At 49.4% G+C, this 19,267-nt stretch overlaps 1 protein-coding gene across 5 annotated transcripts; it reads left to right on the top strand.

The window, feature by feature from the left end:
* Positions 1-6,051: 6,051 nt before the first annotated feature.
* ABCF1 (ATP binding cassette subfamily F member 1) lies at positions 6,052-18,839 on the top strand. 5 transcript variants are annotated; one of them, XM_070456848.1, is made up of 26 exons: positions 6,052-6,197; positions 9,834-9,880; positions 10,099-10,200; positions 10,353-10,482; positions 10,631-10,668; positions 10,754-10,861; positions 11,607-11,681; positions 11,760-11,876; positions 12,688-12,789; positions 13,025-13,147; positions 13,526-13,626; positions 13,728-13,813; positions 14,112-14,251; positions 14,337-14,485; positions 14,760-14,843; positions 14,989-15,113; positions 15,300-15,412; positions 15,534-15,705; positions 15,807-15,881; positions 15,996-16,066; positions 17,277-17,309; positions 17,395-17,563; positions 17,766-17,830; positions 17,924-17,996; positions 18,142-18,324; positions 18,765-18,839. In XM_070456848.1, exons 1-25 carry the CDS (start codon positions 6,125-6,127, stop codon positions 18,306-18,308), a joined length of 2,538 nt encoding a protein of 845 aa, XP_070312949.1. In that variant the 5' UTR covers positions 6,052-6,124; the 3' UTR covers positions 18,309-18,324; positions 18,765-18,839. The 5 variants fall into 5 exon arrangements, with proteins under 5 accessions (XP_070312949.1, XP_070312952.1, XP_070312951.1 ...); XM_070456851.1 differs by having other exon boundaries at positions 10,099-10,194; positions 10,356-10,482; positions 18,142-18,839; XM_070456850.1 differs by having other exon boundaries at positions 10,099-10,194; positions 18,142-18,839.
* The last annotated feature ends 428 nt before the right edge of the window (positions 18,840-19,267 follow it).

The following is a 19,267-nucleotide window of genomic DNA, read 5'->3' as shown; positions in this document are numbered from 1 at the left end:
AGTGCCGTGAAGAAGCGAAACGGCGGGGGTGGGGGGGGGGGGGAATACGTAATAATGAGCCTGGGGAGGTGACAGCTGAGACAGCTCTGAGGACAAGCAGGAGGCGAGGTGGGAGAGCAGAATCCAGGCAGATGTGTTGCTAAGAGGAGATGGGAAGAATGGGAAGTCAGGGAGAAGGAAGAGGAGCTAGCACTCAGGGCCTTGCGGGATATAAGGATGTGGGTCATAAGACAGAAGCCTTTGAAGAGCCTATGATACCTGCCTTTTTAGGCAGGTGAGATAGATTGGTTTTAGAAAAAGATCACCTTTGTATGGGGCTGGCCAGCTTGGAAATGGCATTAGCAATTTGGGTAGTCTAAGTGAGTTGTTGGTATGGACTTGGGTAGCAGAGTGGAAGAAAAATGGACATTTGGAAATAGGTCAAAATGAAAGTATTTTGGATTTCTCAGGGTTGTTGGCTTGCATAACCAAGTGCTGTTTGAAAAGAAAGTTAGTGGAAGAAACAGGGCAAATGCCACCAACTTGCTTTTGGAATGGTCAAATCTGAGCTGCTTTTTAAGACATCCAAGGAGAGATACAAAATAAGAAGTTGGATATACAGGTTTGGTACTCAGATTAAAACTAGAGACGTTAATCTGAGTTATCTGCATATAGGTAGTGGTTGAAGCTATGAGCATGGGTATACTCATTCACTTTGTAATTATTAAGCACCTGTGATGGCCCAGTGTATCAGTTTTAAGTTCAGTTGTAACAGAAACCAAAATTAGTCTTAAAGCAAGATAGGAGTTTATTTTTCTCACAAATCAAGAGACAGTGCAAAGCATGTATGACAGTCATGCCACCACCAGGTCCTCGGGTATTCATTCAGAATCCTTGCTCCCCCCACTTCTCAGCACCATGGTTCTTGGGGCCAAATCCTCCTATTCACAGTCTGAAATGAAGCTCTAGCTCACTTATCCATGCTCCAAGCCTCAGGATGAAGGAAAGGCAGAGGAAATTACCTCCAAGCTAACCTCTATGTCATTGGCCATAATTTAATACGTCCTGTGGCCTCAGCTCCAGCAAGGCTTGAAGAGTCTTCTTTATCCAGGCAGCCATGTACTAACCAGCAAACTTGGTTCTTCAGCAGGTGAAAACATTAGGGTAGGGCAATCATCCTCTGGCAGCCCCTCCCTGCTAGAATTAGGGCATGAGATAAAGACTAGGACAGTAGAAGTGGCAGTGCCCTCCAGCCAAGGACCAAACAGGAACCACCTCTAGTTAAATAGTTGGGTTTTATCACCTGCAGAGATCTTATTAAAGAGAGAATTAAAAATGGCAGGATTACGGTTTGTGTTAGGTGATTTGGGGGAAGATTCAAGGAAGAGGGGGATCTAGATTGAGCATTCCCAGGAAGTGGGGACAACTCTATGATTGCACATCTTAATACCGTTTAATACTGTTGTCTCTCAGGGTATATGGGGCACTGGTTCCAGGACCCCTTTATGTGCCAACATCCAAGGATGCTCAAGTCTCTTGGATAAAGTGGTGTAATATCTGCATGAAACCTGCACACATCCTCTCTTATACTTTGTCATCTTTAGATGATTTATAATACTGAAAACAATGTAAATGTCATGTAGATAGTTATAAATTTAATGTAAATTCTATGTGAATAGTTGCAAATGTGCAGCAAATTTAGTTTTGCTTTTTGGAAATTTCTGGAGTGAATTTTCTCCCCTAATATTTTAATTCTAGGTTGCTTGAATCTGAATATGTGGAACCTGCAGATACAAAGTCTCCTCTTGAGGGGAGAGATGAAATATGGCTGAAGCTGTAATTGGCCAAAAAAAAAAAAAAGCAGCCACTCCTCATTTTAACTGAGAGGTACTTGTTCAGAATTTTTGCACAGTAACCTTGTTTTTGTCTTCGATTAGACAAGATTATAGACTTTATCTTACTTCATCACAGTCACAGGTTGGCCTTGTCTGACTTGTGTTCTGTGAGGTTATGGTCAGTGTGAGAGCACTATGGCCTAAATGTGAGGGCCAGCCTAGCTCTTAGCAACATCAAGGCCTACCTGTCAGTGTCAGGTCAGTTTCCAGTTGTCAGGCGCTGTTTTCCTCAAAAGTAAACAAATGAGTAATTACAGGTTGTGGTTAATGATATAAAGAATATAAATGGGGGGCACTATATAGAGAATAATTGTTGGGAGCCAGTGGTGGTTAAGATAGACCTTACTGAGGAATCTGTAGCTGAAATCACCTGGAGAAGCGTGTCAAATGGGAAGAGGAGAGGGCCCAGGACTTAGCCTAGAGGACAGCTGACACTTAGTGGCCAAGAGAAGAAGGACAAGAATGACCTGACAAGGAGGGATGGTCAGAGAGGCGGGGTGAGAGCTTAGAATGTGTCATTGTCTGGTTGCCAGCTCTGTGCCAGGTACCATGCTAAGTTCCCGATAAATATTGTCTTATTTAAGCCTCACATTCGTCTTAATGAATACCTAGTGCCTACTCTGAGCCAGGCACTGTTGTAGGAGCTCGGGATGTATCAGTGAAAAAGGCAACATTTCTGCCCATGTGGCTTACAGCCTAGTGAAGATGATAGACTATTAATAAATACATATATAATTTTAAGAAATAAATACTTCAAGGACAAAGTGAAAGGAGAGGCTGGAGAGTGACAGGTGGAAGAGAACAGGTCAATACTACAATAGGTAGTGGTTCTTTGAGGAAATAGCCTATGAATAGAGGCAGAAATTAAGTAAGGAAGCAACCATATGAATATCCTGAGGAAGTGCATTCCCGGCACAGGGAACAGCAAGGGCCAAGGCCCTGAGGCAATAGTGAGTTTGAGGGATCTGAAGTAGAAATAGAAGGCCAGTGGGTCTAGACTGGGAGATGAGATCAGGAAGTTCAGCAGGGGCTAAATGATACAGAGCTGTGGCAAAGCATTTGGATTGTGTGTGTGTGTGGAGGGGGGTGGGCTGCGCTGGCTCTTTGTTGTGGTATGTGGGCTTGGTATCCTTTCAACATATGGAATCTTAGTTCCCCGACCAGGGATCAAACCAGAGTCCCCTGCATGAAAGTGGATTCTTAACCACTGGAGCATTCTGCATGTACATGCACCGAGTGCTCTGGAAGTCCCAGAGTGTTCTGAGAAAGTGATTTATGATTTAAAACTACCATTAACTGTAGGTTGGAAGGATAAACTAGAGGAGAATGACAGCAGGGAGAACAGGAGGAGGCCACTTTGGTGGTTCAGAGGAAGGAGATGATGTAGAGTTGGAGAGAAGTAGGAAGATTTGGGACATGTTTTAAAGTCTCACTTGATGGCATCTCTTTCTTGTTGTTCACACCAGAAGCCTTGAGGTCATCCTTAGTTTTTTGTTTTTGTTTTTTTTGTGTGTGTGACACCTGATGTCTAGTTCATTAACAAAGCCTGCTGGCTCTTTTTGTCAAATATATTCAGAAACCAGCCATTTTCACTACCTCCACTACTATCACCCTGGCTTGAATCTTCACCAACACCTCCAAGAGGTCACTCTGCTTCTGCCATTTCTGCCATCTCATGCCCCTCCGTCAGTGAAGCCAAAGTCATCCTTCTAAAATATAGGTCAAGTCAGGTCACTCCTCTGCTCAGAACCTTGTAATGATTTCCATTTTAGTCAAGAGTAGAAACCCAATGATCTGAAAACCCCCTTCCAGTTCACAGCCTGCTTTCCTTTTCCACTTGCCTCTCCAACAATCCTTGCTCACTCCTACCACTAGAGCCACTCTGGCCTCCTTGCTGTTTGTTCCTCAGATATGCCAAGCACACTGCTTCTACAAGGCACTACACTAGCTGTTCCTTCTACCAAGATGCTCTTCTGGAAGTCCTTGTGGCCAGAGCTCTCCCTTTCTTCAAGAATTTGCTTGAATATCACATCACTGAGGCCTCATGAAGTTTATTTAGTGCTGAAACCTGCCCTCCTGATACTTTTTACCTTGATGTATATTTTACCATAGTAGTAACTTTTCTGCTAGAAATGTAAGCAGAGATCTTCATTTTATTCAGTGATATCCCAAAGGCCTAAAAGAGTGCCTGGTACATACTATGCACTCAGTATACTTTTGAATGAATGACTGAGGCAGACGGCTTGCTGATGAGGAGCAGGAATGGAGAAAGGATGACCTTTTAGTTTTGGCCTCAGTAACTAGATGAAAGATAGTGTGATTTCTTGACGTGGGGAAACCTGGACAAGATACAGCCTTGAGGAATAAACGTAAGAGCTCAGGGACTTCCCTGGTGGTCCAGTGCTTAAGAATCTGCTGGAGAATGCAGGGGTTCGCTCCCTGGTCCGGGAGGATCCCACATGCCGCAGGGCAACTAAGCCCATGCACAACTACTGAGCCCCCACAACTACTGAGCCTGCACTCTAAAGCCTGTGAGCAATAACAATGGAAACCCGCGTGCCCTAGAGCCTATGCTCCACAGCAAGAGAAGCCATCACAATGAGAAACCCGTGCACAGCCAGGAAGAGTGGGCCCCACTCACCACAACTAGAAAGCCCTCACACAGCAACAAAGAGCCAGTGCAGCCAAAATAAATAAAATTATTTTTAAAAATTAAAAAAGTAAGAGCTCAGTTTTGTGCATATTAATTTGAGATAGCTATAAGAGATCTCAGAGAGCATGTCCAATAAACAGTTGGATTCATGAGTTTAGGGCAAAAATTGGAGCCAAAAAGAGAAATTTGGGGATTTTCATCAGTTTCGGATGATATTTAAAGTTACGTGCATGCATGTATGCCTAGTCGCTCAGTTGTATCCAACTCTTTGTGACCCTTTGGACTGTAGCTTGCCAGGTGCTTCTGTCCATGGCATTTTTCAGGCATGAATACTTTAGATGGCTGCCATTTTCCTCCTCAAGAGGATCTTCCCAACGCAGGGATCAAACCTGTGTCTCTTGTGTGAGACATGTGTAATAAGTTTAGACAAAAGACAGTTGAGCCTGGAGGCACTTCAATATTTAGACTTCAGGAGGAGAAGCCAGGAAAAGGGAAAAGGGAGTAGCCAGGAAAGGAAACTTGGAAAGAGCAGTGTCTCTGAAGAAAGCCAAAGGAGAAGGGAGTGACCATCTGTATCAAGTGCTGCTGAGAAGTGAGTAGGATAAAGACAGAGGACTGGCCTCAATCCGTTGACCTTGGCAAGAGTGGTGATCCTGCCAGGGAATGGTGAGGACAAAAGCAAGACTGTAGCAGTTTGAGAGAAGGGAGCTGGAAGAACTATGGGAGCACTTTGGTCCCACACCTGTTAAGCAGTAGAATTTGAAGTGTCCCAGATACTGATTTAATGCGTGTATACATGTCAAAACTTATCATAGCATTCACTTTTCAGTTTACTGGTTATCTATTGTATTAATATACAAAGTTTACAGTAAGTCAATTACACCTCGGAAAAGCTGTTACCAAGAAAAAAAAGTGAACCCAAGCCCCACTGCACTGCGATTCCTGTTTGTTAGGCTACAGTTCCTCGTTTACATCTCTACACCTCGGGATTTTGTGACATATCTCAACACTAGACCGACAAAGCCTCTTCCTGAGTTAGTGGACTTCGCTTTTCTGCTCCTTACCAATCAGAAGGGACTGGCAACAAGTTAGCGTTCAGTTTTGTGTGTTTTTTTTTTTTTTTTTTAAATGACTTCATGGAGAAGGAAATGGCAACCCACTCCAGTACTCTTGCCTGAAAAATTCCATGGGCAGAGGAGTCTGGTAAGCTACAGTCCATGGAATTGCAAGGGTTGCACACGACTGAGCAACTTCACTTTTATTTAAAAAAAAAGACTTCACTCTTTCATACTAGTCGGAAATGATTATGTTCTGTCACTTAGTCACGCGGCGTCGTAGAGTCATTGGGGTTCCTCAACTATCATAAACCTGCTGTCGCGACCCGAGTGGGCGGGCGCCGGCCACGCCCCATCATTGCAGGCCACGCCCCCAACAGGTCGCAGGCACGCCCACGACAGGACGGCGCGGCGCGCACGTGGGCCGTCCAGGGGCGGAGTCGACAGCCCAGGCAAAGAGAGCCAGTCTGGTTCCGGGCCCCACGCTACCGGAAGCGGAAATAGCACCCGGCGCAGCCAGAGTTACCATAACTGCCACCGCGATGCCGAAGGGGCCCAAGCAGCAGCCGCCGGAGCCCGAGTGGATCGGGGACGGAGAGACCACGAGCCCCACAGGTAAGGCTGACAGGCAGAGGAGAAAGAAGATAGAAAAGAGAAGAGAGAGAAATGTGCGCCGGGTCTTAGGAGAGGGTGGCGGGCGCGACTCACTGGGCCTTCGGGGGGCTACTGCGCATGCGTGCAGTGGGGCCGGGAAGAGTTTCCCCTGGCTAGAGTGCTTTTGGGATGCCGGCGAAAGAAAAGGTGCCGGGGTGTCAGGCACTAGCTTCAGTAACACCGGCCAAGAGACGGGGAAGAGCGTATGGGGGACTTCCCTGGTGATCCATTGGTTAAGAATTGACCTGCCTATCCAGGAGGTGCGGGATCGCTGGAGGAAGCTAAGATTTCCACAAGCATCCTGGCCAAAAAACCAACACATAAAACAGGAGCAGTACTGTAACAGATTCAGTAATGACTTTAAGGAGGATCCGCGTTAAAAAAAGAAACTTAAAAAGATTATTCCAGGAAGAGCATATGGTAGGGAGAGGAGATGGAGAAAATGAGAGAAGTCCTGTTTTCTTCTCTTTTGGACATCTTGGTCACATCGTATTTCACATCCAGCAGGAATATATAAGCTGTGCCTCGACCTACTCTTCGTGCCAGTGCCACTCGCACTCACCTGGGGTCCCATCTGCTTCTCAAGAGAGGCTAATTCCTTCATGGAGTCATGCCTAAGACAGCTTTCATAAGACACCTTTTTGACTCAAGTGGAGCGAGAAAGTAGATACTGGGTGTTGGAATGGAGGATTAAGTTTTACTTAAAAACAGCTAATGTTTGTTGAGTCACTTGTTTTTAATTATGCACTGTATATACTGTGCTTTGGAGAGGGACAAAAAGATATGAAGACCTTCTCCCAGACTTGAAGGTACTTCAAGAGGGAGATAAGATGGACGGAAGTAATTATAGTGGGTAAACGGTGACTAATTTTACAGAACTGGAGATGTAGGGATGAAAAGGCTTGCCTTTCGAGAAGGGGCAAGTCTTGTGTAGGGGACAGAGCTTTAGTCAGGGAATGTGCTTGAGAATGCTGTGGGACTAGAGAAGACAGGGGCAGCATATAGTCAGTTAGGATGGGAGTGTCAGCAAAGCCTCCAGGAATATGTGATAGCTGAGTTCATTCTTGAAGGATCATTATGAGTTAGCAAGGGGAAGAAGGTTCTAAGTCAGCAGAGGGTACAGTTAATGCAAAGATAGGATGTAGTTGAGCCTGGCTGGTTCCCAGTATTGTATTGACTCATGTGATGGTATTGAAAAGATGTGTGAGAGACAAGATACTGAAAGGCTTTATACACTATTCCAAGGAATTTAATCCTAAAGACATTAAGAAGGAAGACTCATTGAAGTGCATAGAAATGATTGGAGTCAGGGAGACCATTTAGGAGGCTCTGGTAAAGATCCCTGTGAGAAGTGATAAGAGAGGAAGCCAGGGCATTGACTAGAGCTGGGAACCAACTAAGGGGAGAAGAATTAAGGCTGACACTTAGCCTTGAATAATTCCTCGGTTAATAGGCTTTTCATTGAAGGCTGTAATGGGCTATGGGTTGGGGAGCAGGAAGAGGTAAGTCAGCTGCTGGGGAATTTGAAGAGGAGATGGCAAGGAGAGTTTGTTCAGTGGCTTTGGAGAGAGCGGTAGACTAGGAATGAAGACACAGGTGTAGTTGTGGTGTTGGATCCGAGGAGTCCCCTAGAGAGTGTCTGTGGATTGAAGTGAAAAGAGGTCTAAGATGGGGACCCAAGAGAACTTCAGCAGTTAAGGGAAGGCAGATAGGGAAGGAGGCTGAGGAGATGAGACTGAGCAAGGTGAGCAGCCAGAGGCGGACCTTCAGGATCCCTGACGCTGAGGAGCAACAGGAGAGAAGACTGAAAATGAGGAGGAGGGAAGTAGCATGGAATGTTGCCAAGTAATCAAGCAAAATAAGGACTACAAAAAAACCCCACAACAACAACCCTCTTTGAATTGAACAACTAAGAGGATGGTGGCAGCTTTGACAAAAGTAGCCTTCATTAGAAGGTAACACCCAAATCAGGTTGTGGTATATTCAAAAAGGAATGGGAGATGAGGAGGGGGGCTAGTGTGGACTGCACTTTTGAGGCTCAGTGAAGACAAGAATAGAAACAGTAATTGGGTAGGGGGAGTGTAAGTTTTTGGAAAGTGCTTCACTTGGCTTTGAAATGAAGAACAGCTTCAGTGGTGTCCTACTAAAGGGAGGAGCCATTGTGGTGGGGGAAAGACGTGGAGGGTACAGGGTAGATTTAGCCACACTTAGCCTTTTCCTGCTCCTGGGTGATAATACTTTGTCACACTTCAACCAATGGTCAAGAGGCGTGGTTGTATCAGTCTATGGAGAGAAATTAGTGTCTGAGTCACTTCTGAGTGTTGTCAGAGTGAGCTGATCGCATCATTCTGGCTTCTGTACTACAGTGGGTCCTCCCTCTTAGTGGCTTTGGTTTAGACTCCTCAGAATAGCGTATGTAGAAAGTCTTTTATTGTTTCTTCACATCATTTTGGTTCCATCACACTAGTCACCCTGTACAGGGATCAGATTTTGAAGTGTGTTCAGGGTGGAGGTCACCGATTAAGCAAAGACAGACATAAGCATGCCTGGGAGTTACCAAGGAGCAGGGAAAAGCCAATGTGTACAACATCGGTATGGGTAGGGAAAGAGCAGAGGAAATAGGATACGCCCTTCTAGTTTGTGAGGCCCTAAATTATAGGGCTTGACCTTCATTTTATCCAGTTTTTGACACTAGATCCTCAGCATCTGAATAAATGATTTTTGTGGACTCGGTGGCATTTTGGTCTGAGAATACTTAATGTGGTAGATAGCAGAAGGGTTTGTTTTGGTTTGGGGATGGGGGGAAACTAAGTGACTGCAGGAGCGCCTTTGGATAGAATCGAATAGCAGTAGGCGGTGGGATGGTTGGGGAACGAATGTGATGGTGGATAGGCCTAGGAGTGGAGAGAAATCACGAGGCTGCTGTCTGCCTCCCTGTCTCATGTGGGAAGGAGTTAGACGTAACCCTCCGTCTTCAGGGAAATGGAGATGGACAGAAAGGAGAGGCTGGAATTTGTCAGTGAACTTCTCTTGACTTCCCACTTTGCTCCCTGGGAACACGAGCTAAGCAGTGTCTCAGGTCACTCTAGGATGAAGGACTGATGCCCAGTTAAGCCTAACACAGCACAATTTGTGCTGGAAGTGCAAGCAAAGCAGGTGTGGCATAGACCCAGGTGTTTGTTGACTTAGCAGATGGCTCTGTTTCCGTGGCCTGCAGGTTCCAAAAATGACATATAATACTTTGTCCTGCTTTTCTCCCCCATGGGTGACTGGGGTGGGGAAAGGTCTTTCTTTCCCAGTATATCCTGAGTTATTCATGGTACCTCTAACTCGGCTAATTTTGCCAGCTAAAAACATTGGTGTCATCTTTGAAAGCTGTCTTACTTCCCACCTCTGGCACCATCACCTTGTGGATTCTCCTTTTCTGCCTCCCACTAGACCAGCCACCATTGTCTGTCTCATGGGACAAGTGTCCAGGGAGGGAGCTAGAAAAACAGTGACAAGGGAGGGCAGAGTCCACTGAGGGTTGGCAGGTGAGATCAGGGTGGCTTTGGAATTTGCAAATCATCATTCACAACATCTGCTTAACCCTTCTAGACAAAGTGGTGAAGAAAGGGAAGAAGGACAAGAAGACCAAAAAGACGGTGAGGCATTGAGGGGTGAGGAGAGAGGGCTGTGGGTGTTTCCGAGCAGAAGGTGGCCCTGTGAAGTCAATGGGGGCCGAAGGGAGGGGAAGAGGTCTTGTTGGGAGAGGGAGCAAGGTGAGATGGCATGCGTGGCAGGTCCCTGGGTACATGCATGGTGGTGAAGGGCTTGATTGGTCTCTGAGCTGTCTTTGCCTAGATCTTAACTCCTATTGTAGTTCTTCGAGGAGCTGGCAGTAGAAGACAAACAGGCTGGGGAAGAAGAGAAAGTGCTCAAGGAGAAGGAGCAGCAGCAGCAGCAGCAGCAGCAGCAGGTACAGGTGTCAGAAGACCCACCACTCCATGAAGGCATCTTCGGTCTGCCAGCCCCTCCACAGCCCGCACTGGTTCACTCAGCTGACGAGAAGCACTCTCTGGGGCAGAGATACAGCAGCGGCCCAGGCTTCATTCTCTCACCCTGTTTGGCTTTCAGCAGCAAAAAAGGAAGCGAGACACCCGTAAAGGGAGGCGGAAAAAGGATGTGGATGATGACGGAGAGGAGAAGGAGCTCATGGAGCGTCTTAAGAAGCTCTCAGTACCAGCCAGCGATGAGGAGGACGAAGGTAAATGCACAGAGGGGAGATGGATATCTGGAACCCTTGAGTCAGGAAGAGTCAGGTGCCTCATTCCTTGATCTTGGAGTTGGATTAGATTGAGGAGCGGACATGGTAATTCTCTTTCCTAGCTCACCTTCTCCTCTTATCATTTCAGTACCTGCCCCAGTACCCAGAGGAGGGAAGAAAACCAAGGTAAGCCATCTGTCTTGGTGGTAGACAGAGATCCCAGGGGTGCAACCTTGATCATCCTACTGACTTCTGCCCTTTCACTCTCCAGAGTGGTAATGTTTTTGCAGCCCTGATTCAGGATCAGAGTGAAGATGAGGAGGAGGAGGAGAAACATCCTCCTAAGCCAGCCAAGCCAGAGAAGAATCGGATCAATAAGGTGATAGTGATGGCTCTGCCGGTCCCTCTCACTCCATGTGGCATCTCTGGCTACAGTGTGGTGATTCCCTGGCTGCTTTTCCTGCTTTTCAACCAGCTCTTCTAGGCCAGGCCAGTCTTGCTTATACTGTCAGCTTATCCTGTCAATATCAGCTTTTTAAAAAGTACTCTTTATCGCTCGAAAATTTACAGCGATTCTGTTGCTTTCAAACTCAAAATCTAAGCCAAAGACCTTCAAGTCTTTGCCCTTCCACCAGGACCCCTCTGCAGGATTACTTGGGACTTGCCTTGTATACCGATCAGCCTTATCACATGTTTGAATCCAGCCTGACTGTGTGCTGAAGCCTTTATTCTTTACCACTGAGCCACCAGGGAAGCCTGAAGCCTTTATTCTTTATGCCTTCTCTTCTTCCTAGAACGCCTTCTCCAAGCCCGCGACCGTTATCTCTCCTGAAGATTTGCCCTCTGGAGGAAGCCCTCCAGTGTTAGGGCCATCCCATCCACATGGCTCATTTGCCTAACTCACAGTCTCTTAGCTTCACTGTTATTCTCTACTCATCTCTTCACTGTCTCCCCCTGGAGGCCAGGATGTTTGTGGGTCTCATTTTCTCCCTGTCAGACTTAGTATAGTTAACTTAGTTAACTTAGTATAGTTAACTTAGTATAGTACTCCTGGACTACCTAGAAATTCTTGTCAAGCTACAGTATAGCAAATTAATTTGTATGTCTATGTGTGTCTTCTCCAGGCTGTATCTCAGGAACAACAGCCAGGGTTGAAGGGCAAAAAGACAAAGGAGGAGAAGTCAAAGGGGAAGGCCAAGGTGAGGGAACATTGGCGGGAGGTGGACTGGTCTCAAGAATCAGAGCATTGCATCCGACCTGCTGGCTTTTCTCTGTAGCCTCAAAATAAATTTGCTGCTCTGGAGAGTGAGGAGGAGGAGGAGGATGAAGAGGAAGCAACAAAAGAAAAGGAACCACCCAAACAAGGGAAGGAGAAGGCCAAGAAGGCAGAACAGGTGTGTGTGGGTGTTGGGGGGACGAGGGCTGAGGCTCAGGCTTGGTGGCCCTTGGGCCGGGGACAGGACATAGGCTGCGACCTGGGACGTGCTTACTCCCTAGAGCAGGGGTTGGCAAACTTCTGTAAAGGACCTCCTAGTAAATACTTTGGACTTGCAGACCACATACAGTCTCTGATACACATTTTTCTCTTCTGTTTTTGGAAAGACTCTTTGAAAATGTAAAAGCCATTCTTAGTTCAAGGGCCCTGATTTGCATGTGTTGATCCAGAAGAGGAACGGACACGGGCGGCACCCTGAGCCCAGGTTCTGGCTCTGCCACCCCCTGTGTGAGCTTGAGTATGTCTTGCCACCTCTTAAGACCTCACTTTTCTCATCTGTGTCATCAAGTGACCTCTGAGCTCCCCTGTACCACCAGCACCTGCTAGTTCTCATTCTGTTGGATTCCTCAGTGGCTATACACAGGGCTTCTGGACCTCTGCTTTGCATGTTTACTTGCAGAGAAACTCGTTTGATACATGAGGAAGAGAACCTGTTCTTTTTATTCTACCTTCAGTTACATTGTATTGACAGTTACAGAGGTATAGGTACATATACATCTTTACAATTCATACATACATACATAGGTACCTTCTTGGTGGCACAAATGGATACAGGGCTACAAGGAGACCAGAGTGGGCATGAGAATGTGAGCACTGCCAAGATATTTCAGTATTCTGGGAGAGAGACAGAGCTGACTGTGGAGCTGGGAGTTGGTGACATGAAGTTCTCTAAGGGGTCCCTTGTTTTTACCATCGCCTGGTTCTCACAGGGCTCAGAGGAAGGAGAAGAGGAGGAGGAAGAAGGGGAGTCCAAGGCTGATGACCCCTATGCTCACCTTAGCAAGAAGGAGAAGAAGAAACTTAAGAAACAAGTAAGACCTTGGGTTCTTAGTAGTCAAAGGCAGGAGAAATTTTTGTTTTAATGCTGCAAATAGGGGGCATGTGAAGGGAGAGCTTTGGGTATTGGGTTGAGTACAACAGCTAGAGTAAGGAAACAGTTGTGTTCTGTGAGCATAGTGTCATGGTGTCTGGTGACATGGGATTGTATTGTGGCAACAGGAAAATGGCAGGCAATGGCCTCAAATGTGAGCTTTCCTTCCTTCTCAGATGGAGTATGAGCGCCAGGTGGCTTCGTTAAAAGCAGCCAATGCTGCTGAAAATGACTTCTCCGTGTCGCAAGCAGAGGTGTCTTCCCGCCAGGCCATGCTAGAAAATGCCTCTGACATCAAGGTAAGGTCCAAGGGGGCCCCTCCTACCAACTCAGCCAGGGAAGTGCTGCTTCTCCCCTTCCCCTGAGAGGCCACGGTGACCGAGGAAGTGGGTAGGAGAGGGTGGTCCACTGGGAAGAAAGCTGGAAGGAGTTCTCTGCATCTTGAATTCTCCCAGCCTGTGCAAGAAGTTAGAAGAACCAGCATAGGAGTCTAGCTTTGGAGGGAAGCAGGTTGGGACAGGCTGGTCGCTCTTAGGGTGTGGACTCCGATTAGAGGCAGTGGATGGGGAGGGGGCCAGCATGGTGGGGGGAGGGCGCTTCCCCGCAGAGAAAAAGGTGCAGCTCCTAGACATACGGAAGGGAGTTCTCACGTGCTTACTCTTTACTGATCACCACAGCTGGAGAAGTTCAGCATCTCGGCCCATGGCAAGGAGTTGTTCGTCAACGCAGACCTGTACATCGTCGCCGGCCGCCGCTACGGGCTGGTGGGACCCAATGGGTGAGGAGAGGAGGGGCTGGAGTGTGAGAGGAGAGGGCCGGAGGGAGAAGAAGAGACTTGTTCTCGGAGGCGCCCTGGTCCTCAAAGCTCTCATTCCGCAGCAAGGGCAAGACCACTCTGCTCAAGCACATCGCCAACCGAGCCCTGAGCATCCCCCCCAACATCGACGTGCTGCTGTGCGAGCAGGGTGAGGCTGCTGGTGGCAGAGGGGCCGGTGGGGAGGGGGAGACAGGCTTGCGAGGGGCTCCACTGGGGGTTGTGAGCCAGCCAGGAGCAGAAGAGCCCGAGGTTGTGGAGTTGGAAGGGTTTTGTGGGGAGAGACTGGGGACTGGGAAATGGGTGCCACAGAAGTGGTGGGGTGCGGTGAGAGGCTGGAACAAGTACAGAGAGCTGGGCAGGGTCAGGCAGTCCAGAAACGGAGCTGCAGGGAAGAGGGAGCAGGAGCCTTGGCCCTGGGCACACCCTGACTGCTCCCCGGCCCCCAGAGGTGGTGGCTGATGAGACGCCAGCCGTGCAGGCTGTCCTTCGCGCGGACACCAAGCGTTTGAAGCTGCTGGAGGAGGAGCGGCGGCTTCAGGCGCAGCTGGAGCAGGGTGATGACGCGGCTGCTGAGAGGCTCGAGAAGGTAGAGGAGATGGCGCCAGGGACGTGGGCTAGGACCAGGGGCTCCCGGGACCCCCCAGCATGTGTCCTCTTCTCCCTCCTCCCAGGTGTATGAGGAATTGCGGGCCACCGGGGCGGCCGCTGCAGAGGCCAAAGCCCGCCGGATCCTGGCCGGTCTGGGCTTTGACCCTGAGATGCAGAATCGACCCACACAGAAGTTCTCGGGGGGCTGGCGCATGCGTGTCTCCTTGGCCAGGTGGGCTCCCACCCCCTGCCCTCCTGGCCTCCGCCCACCCTTCCCTTCCTGTTCTCCCAAGGCTGTCTTGTCCCTCCTGTACTGTCTGACTTGTCAGACTCTGGGGCTTCTCTCCTTGTCTGGGGGTGTGTTCTCATCTGTCTCCTGCTCGGGAACTCTCTCAGGAGAGATTAGGAAGGAGTGTTCATGGTCTCCACTTACCAGAGGCTTCTGTGGGTTGTCTGAGCAAGGGTCTTCCTCCTACTGACCCTGCCTTCTCCCGCCCACCCTCTAGGGCGCTGTTCATGGAGCCCACGCTGCTGATGTTGGACGAGCCCACCAACCACTTGGACCTCAACGCTGTCATCTGGCTCAACAAGTGAGTGGCCCGGGTTATAGCCTTGTATTGCTGGTCTCCACCTTGTCCCTGACCACTCTCACCCCAGCCTCCCTCTTTTCACTTACGGCCCCTGTCTGCACTCTGACCTGGAGATTGTGACATTTCCACACTCTTTAAAACCCAGCTACCTCCAGGGCTGGCGGAAGACGCTGCTCATCGTCTCCCACGACCAGGGCTTCCTGGATGACGTTTGTACTGACATCATCCATCTCGATGCCCAGCGGCTTCACTACTACAGGGGCAATTACAGTACGTGGGACATTTGGGGGTGAGAAAGGGGATAGTTCCTGGAGAAAGGCCTGGGAGGGAGGGACATGGGGACGCAGTGATAATTCTGAGTATTTCAGAATTCTAGACATGACCTCTGCCCCCACCCTCCCCCATCTTGCTGGGGACAGGGACAACCATTGATGACCTCCCGCCCTCTTGCCCCAGTGACCTTCAAGAAGATGTACCAGCAAAAGCAGAAGGAACTGCTGAAGCAATATGAGAAGCAGGAGAAAAAGCTGAAGGAGCTAAAGGCGGGCGGCAAGTCCACCAAGCAGGCGGTGAGTGCTGGCTCTTCCCAGGCAGGGATCTTCTCAGGAGAAGGAGGGGGGCTCAGACACTGCCTGCCATTCAAGGCCTCCCATCCAGGCTTGGATGTCTCCCTTCCCCGTTCCTCCTCAGGAGAAGCAAACCAAGGAAGCCTTGACTCGAAAGCAGCAGAAGTGCCGGCGGAAAAACCAAGACGAGGAGTCGCAGGAGGCCCCCGAGCTGCTGAAGCGCCCCAGAGAGTACACCGTGCGCTTCACGTTCCCTGACCCGCCACCGCTCAGCCCTCCAGTGCTAGGCCTGCATGGTGAGCGGCTGCGGCCCTGCCTTCCCACCCCGCCAGGGCTCTCAGCTGCACTCGGGGGACTCTGAAGAGAAAATAAAGTGCTGCTTTTCCAACCTTCTCAGGTGTGACCTTTGGCTATGAGGGGCAGAAACCACTCTTTAAGAATCTGGATTTTGGCATCGACATGGACTCAAGGAGTGAGTTGGGGGGAGATCTCGGTGCAGAGTTCGGGGTGGGACTCAGGCCGTAGAGCAGGAGTGCTGGGGAGTTTCTGGGGACCTCACCTCTGACCTCTGTCTGCCCTCTGGCAGTCTGCATCGTGGGCCCTAACGGCGTGGGGAAGAGCACCCTGCTGCTGCTGCTGACGGGCAAGCTGACACCGGTGAGTCCAGGAGTCAGGGAGGGGCATGATGACGGGCGAGCGGAGGCATGAGCACACAGCTGTTCCCTGGAGGCTCCAACTGGGGAGCCCTCTCTGCTGTGGAGAGTTAAATACAGAACTTGTCACGGATGGTTCATTTGCTTAAGAGGTGCTGTAGAGGAGGACAGTTTAGATCAGTCAGGGAGACGGACCTGGAGAAGTGGGCCCAGATGAAGGGCATGCCTTCCCCATCCTGCTTGTGTGTTCTGGTTATGTAAGAAATATATGCCATTGTAGAATCGTTAGAAATTGTGTGTACCAGGGAATTCCTGGCAGTCCAGTAGTTAGAACTCGGGGCTTTTACTGGCATGAGCCTGGGTTAGATCCCTGATCGGGGAACTAAGCAAGGGACAGATGAAAAAAAAAACTGCATAAGCCAGAGAAAAATCTGGAGATAATCTGTATTACTATTTTTTTTTAACCTGTATTAATTTTAACAGATCGTTTTCCTTTTTTTTTCTTACAAACATGTATATAATTATTTTTCTTAACAAAAGTGGGTTATCCTGTGAATTGTTTTGTAGCTAGCTTTTTTTCAGACAGTGTATATTAAGCATTTTTTTGTGCCTGTAATCTTATATGCTTTTTTCTCAGGGATCTATTATAATTTATTTGATGTCTGTTGTTTAGAATGTTTCTGATTTTTTCACTGAAGAACAATACTCTAGTAAAGAGTGTTACTGTACTTGTTCGTGAATTTAGTTTTTCCTTGGGGTAAATTCCCTAGAATTGCTTCAGGGACTTTTGCTGTATATGTAGTACTAGGTGGCTGTAACCATCTGTCTGCCCTCCAAGCAAGTGTGGAGAAGGCACATTGCCTCACACCCACAGAGTAGATCTTTAGAAAGGTGTCCTAGATCCTCCCACAAACTCATTCCTATCTGAGGTGGAACCTTGAAAAATTCTAACTGGAAGGTGGGGATGGGGTTTTTCTGCTTGTGGTCAGCCTGCTCCTGGTTCTGAATTTCCACTTACCTCCTCGCTTTTCCTCTTGCTTCTGATTTCCTGGCCTGCCGTGGTCATGTTAGGGAGCACACCTGTGTTACCTTTCTTGCATTGGCTTGTTCCCGGTCCAGTTCTGGTGTTCATTTCCCTTCAAAGAGTTGGGAGGTGGAGCTGTGGCTCCTTTCTGCCCCCACTTACTACCCCCCACCTTGCTTTTTCCTTGCAGACTCGGGGTGAAATGAGGAAGAACCACCGGCTGGTAAGTGGCTTTGGGAATCAAGTAGTAAAGAGGCCAACAGAGGAAGTCTGACTTTCATTGACCACCTTCTTCTCCTCTTGAGCAGAAAATTGGCTTCTTCAACCAGCAGTATGCAGAGCAGCTGCGCATGGAGGAGACGCCCACTGAGTACCTGCAGCGGGGCTTCAACCTGCCCTACCAGGACGCGCGCAAGTGCCTGGGCCGCTTCGGCCTGGAGAGCCACGCGCACACCATCCAGATCTGCAAGCTCTCTGGTACAGGGGCCCGGGCAGGCGTCCCCCTCCTCAAAATTCCCTGCTGCACACTGCCCCTCGAGGCGGGAGGGAAGAGGAACCGGGACTTGGGGGAACTCAGCGCACACGCCTGCACCTGCATGCACATGCAGGCATTCAGGGCTCACCTGCAGACATGTCTGGTGGTGGAAGGTGCAGTGGTTCTCCTTCCCCTTCGCTGCAGGTGGGCAGAAAGCCCGAGTTGTGTTTGCAGAGCTGGCCTGTCGGGAGCCCGACGTCCTCATCTTGGTTAGTAAATGGGGCTGCGGGTCCAGGGCGGGGGTGACACCAGGAAAGGTAGGGGTCGTTAAGAGTCAGTTTTGGGATGCCGCCTTCCCGTAGGACGAACCCACCAATAACTTGGACATCGAGTCTATTGACGCTCTAGGAGAGGCCATCAATGAATACAAGGGTGGTGAGTCAGCTCGGGCCTACCCTCCTCCTGCCATCCCCCCTTGGGGATGGGACTGTAGGTGTCCTGGGGCTGGGCACCCTCCTCGCAGGTTTTGATTCCCCTCTTCTTTCTGCCTGTCCTCCATTTTCACTGTCTTGCCTCAAAGCTGTGATCGTCGTCAGCCACGATGCCCGACTCATCACAGAAACCAACTGCCAGCTGTGGGTGGTGGAGGAGCAGAGTGTTAGCCAGATTGATGGTGACTTCGAAGACTACAAGCGGGAGGTGTTGGAGGCCCTGGGAGAAGTCATGGTCAGCCGGCCCCGAGAGTGAGCTTTCCTTCCCGGACATCCCCCATCTCCTCTCCACTCGGAAGCTTGCTCTGGTCTACAGCCGGCGTGGTAGCTGCTTGGGCGTGTGAAGGTGGAGTGTGGTCTTGATGTGACCAGGATATTTGATTGCTTCCTTTTCTTTGAAAGACTCGTCTGTTCTGCTTCTCTTGAGATAACTGAGTGGGCCATGTCCTTGAAGTCACTCTGTACAGACAGAGGTGATGTTTGTCATCATGGGGTTCCATCCAGCCAGGCTCAGCAGCCAGTTGTCTGAGCCTCTGTCCTCGCTGGGAAGCCTGCCTCTGGGCCGTCCCGAGCTTCGGGTGCAGCTGCCGCCTGGTCTGACTGGTGCTGCCCTCCTCTGGTGGATTCAGTGCTGACCTAATGGATTCCAACAGCTGCTTCGGCTCCTGCCACCCAGGATCTGGTGCCTGCAGTATCTGGTCTGATGGGGGACTCGGGGACAGGAGAGGAATGCTGCTGAACTCAAATCGCCCTTTACAAGGGGGAGAAATAAAGGAAAGGAGTTGCCGCTGCCTTGTTGCTGTTTGGAGGTTCATGGGAGCTGGAACTCTTCCGAATCGTGATTGGCTGTGTTGGGTTTTCTAGCAGTGGGTGGCAGCCTCTCTTCCCCGCCGGTGCAGGTGGGTGTCACTTGCAGTCTTACCTCACTTTAGGTGGTGCTCGCTGTTTGAGGAGCCTCTCCCTTCCTCCAGCCCTTCAGATGAGTACAAGGGAAAGGGAGTCCTCCCTTCTAGCTAGGATGAGGACACTCGGGTTTCTCACTATCCAAGCTCCATCCTGGGGTCAGGAACCAGAGTGTCAATCCCCGCAGAGTTACTGTGTAGCACTGGGGGGTATATGGGAAGGGAGCAGACGTGGTCTGCCTTCCTGAGTAATCTAGACAGAGAAGACTTAGAAGACAAGTGTACAGCATTGATACGGTTAATTGCCAAATGT

This window comes from Odocoileus virginianus, chromosome 27 (genome assembly GCF_023699985.2).
Source record: "Odocoileus virginianus isolate 20LAN1187 ecotype Illinois chromosome 27, Ovbor_1.2, whole genome shotgun sequence".
NCBI lineage: Eukaryota > Metazoa > Chordata > Mammalia > Artiodactyla > Cervidae > Odocoileus > Odocoileus virginianus.
The sequence above is the reverse complement of the archived record's forward strand: the minus strand, read 5'-3'. Positions and strand labels throughout refer to the sequence as shown.

Excerpts from the sequence above, each read along its gene's own strand:
- ABCF1 (XM_070456848.1), top strand. The coding sequence starts at position 6,125 with ATGCCGAAGGGGCCCAAGCAGCAGCCGCCGGAGCCCGAGTGGATCGGG. Across the intron at positions 10,669-10,753 it reads GAGGAGGGAAGAAAACCAAG|AGTGGTAATGTTTTTGCAGC; the intron begins GTAAGCCATCTG and ends TTCACTCTCCAG. Across the intron at positions 17,564-17,765 it reads CCAGATCTGCAAGCTCTCTG|GTGGGCAGAAAGCCCGAGTT; the intron begins GTACAGGGGCCC and ends CCTTCGCTGCAG.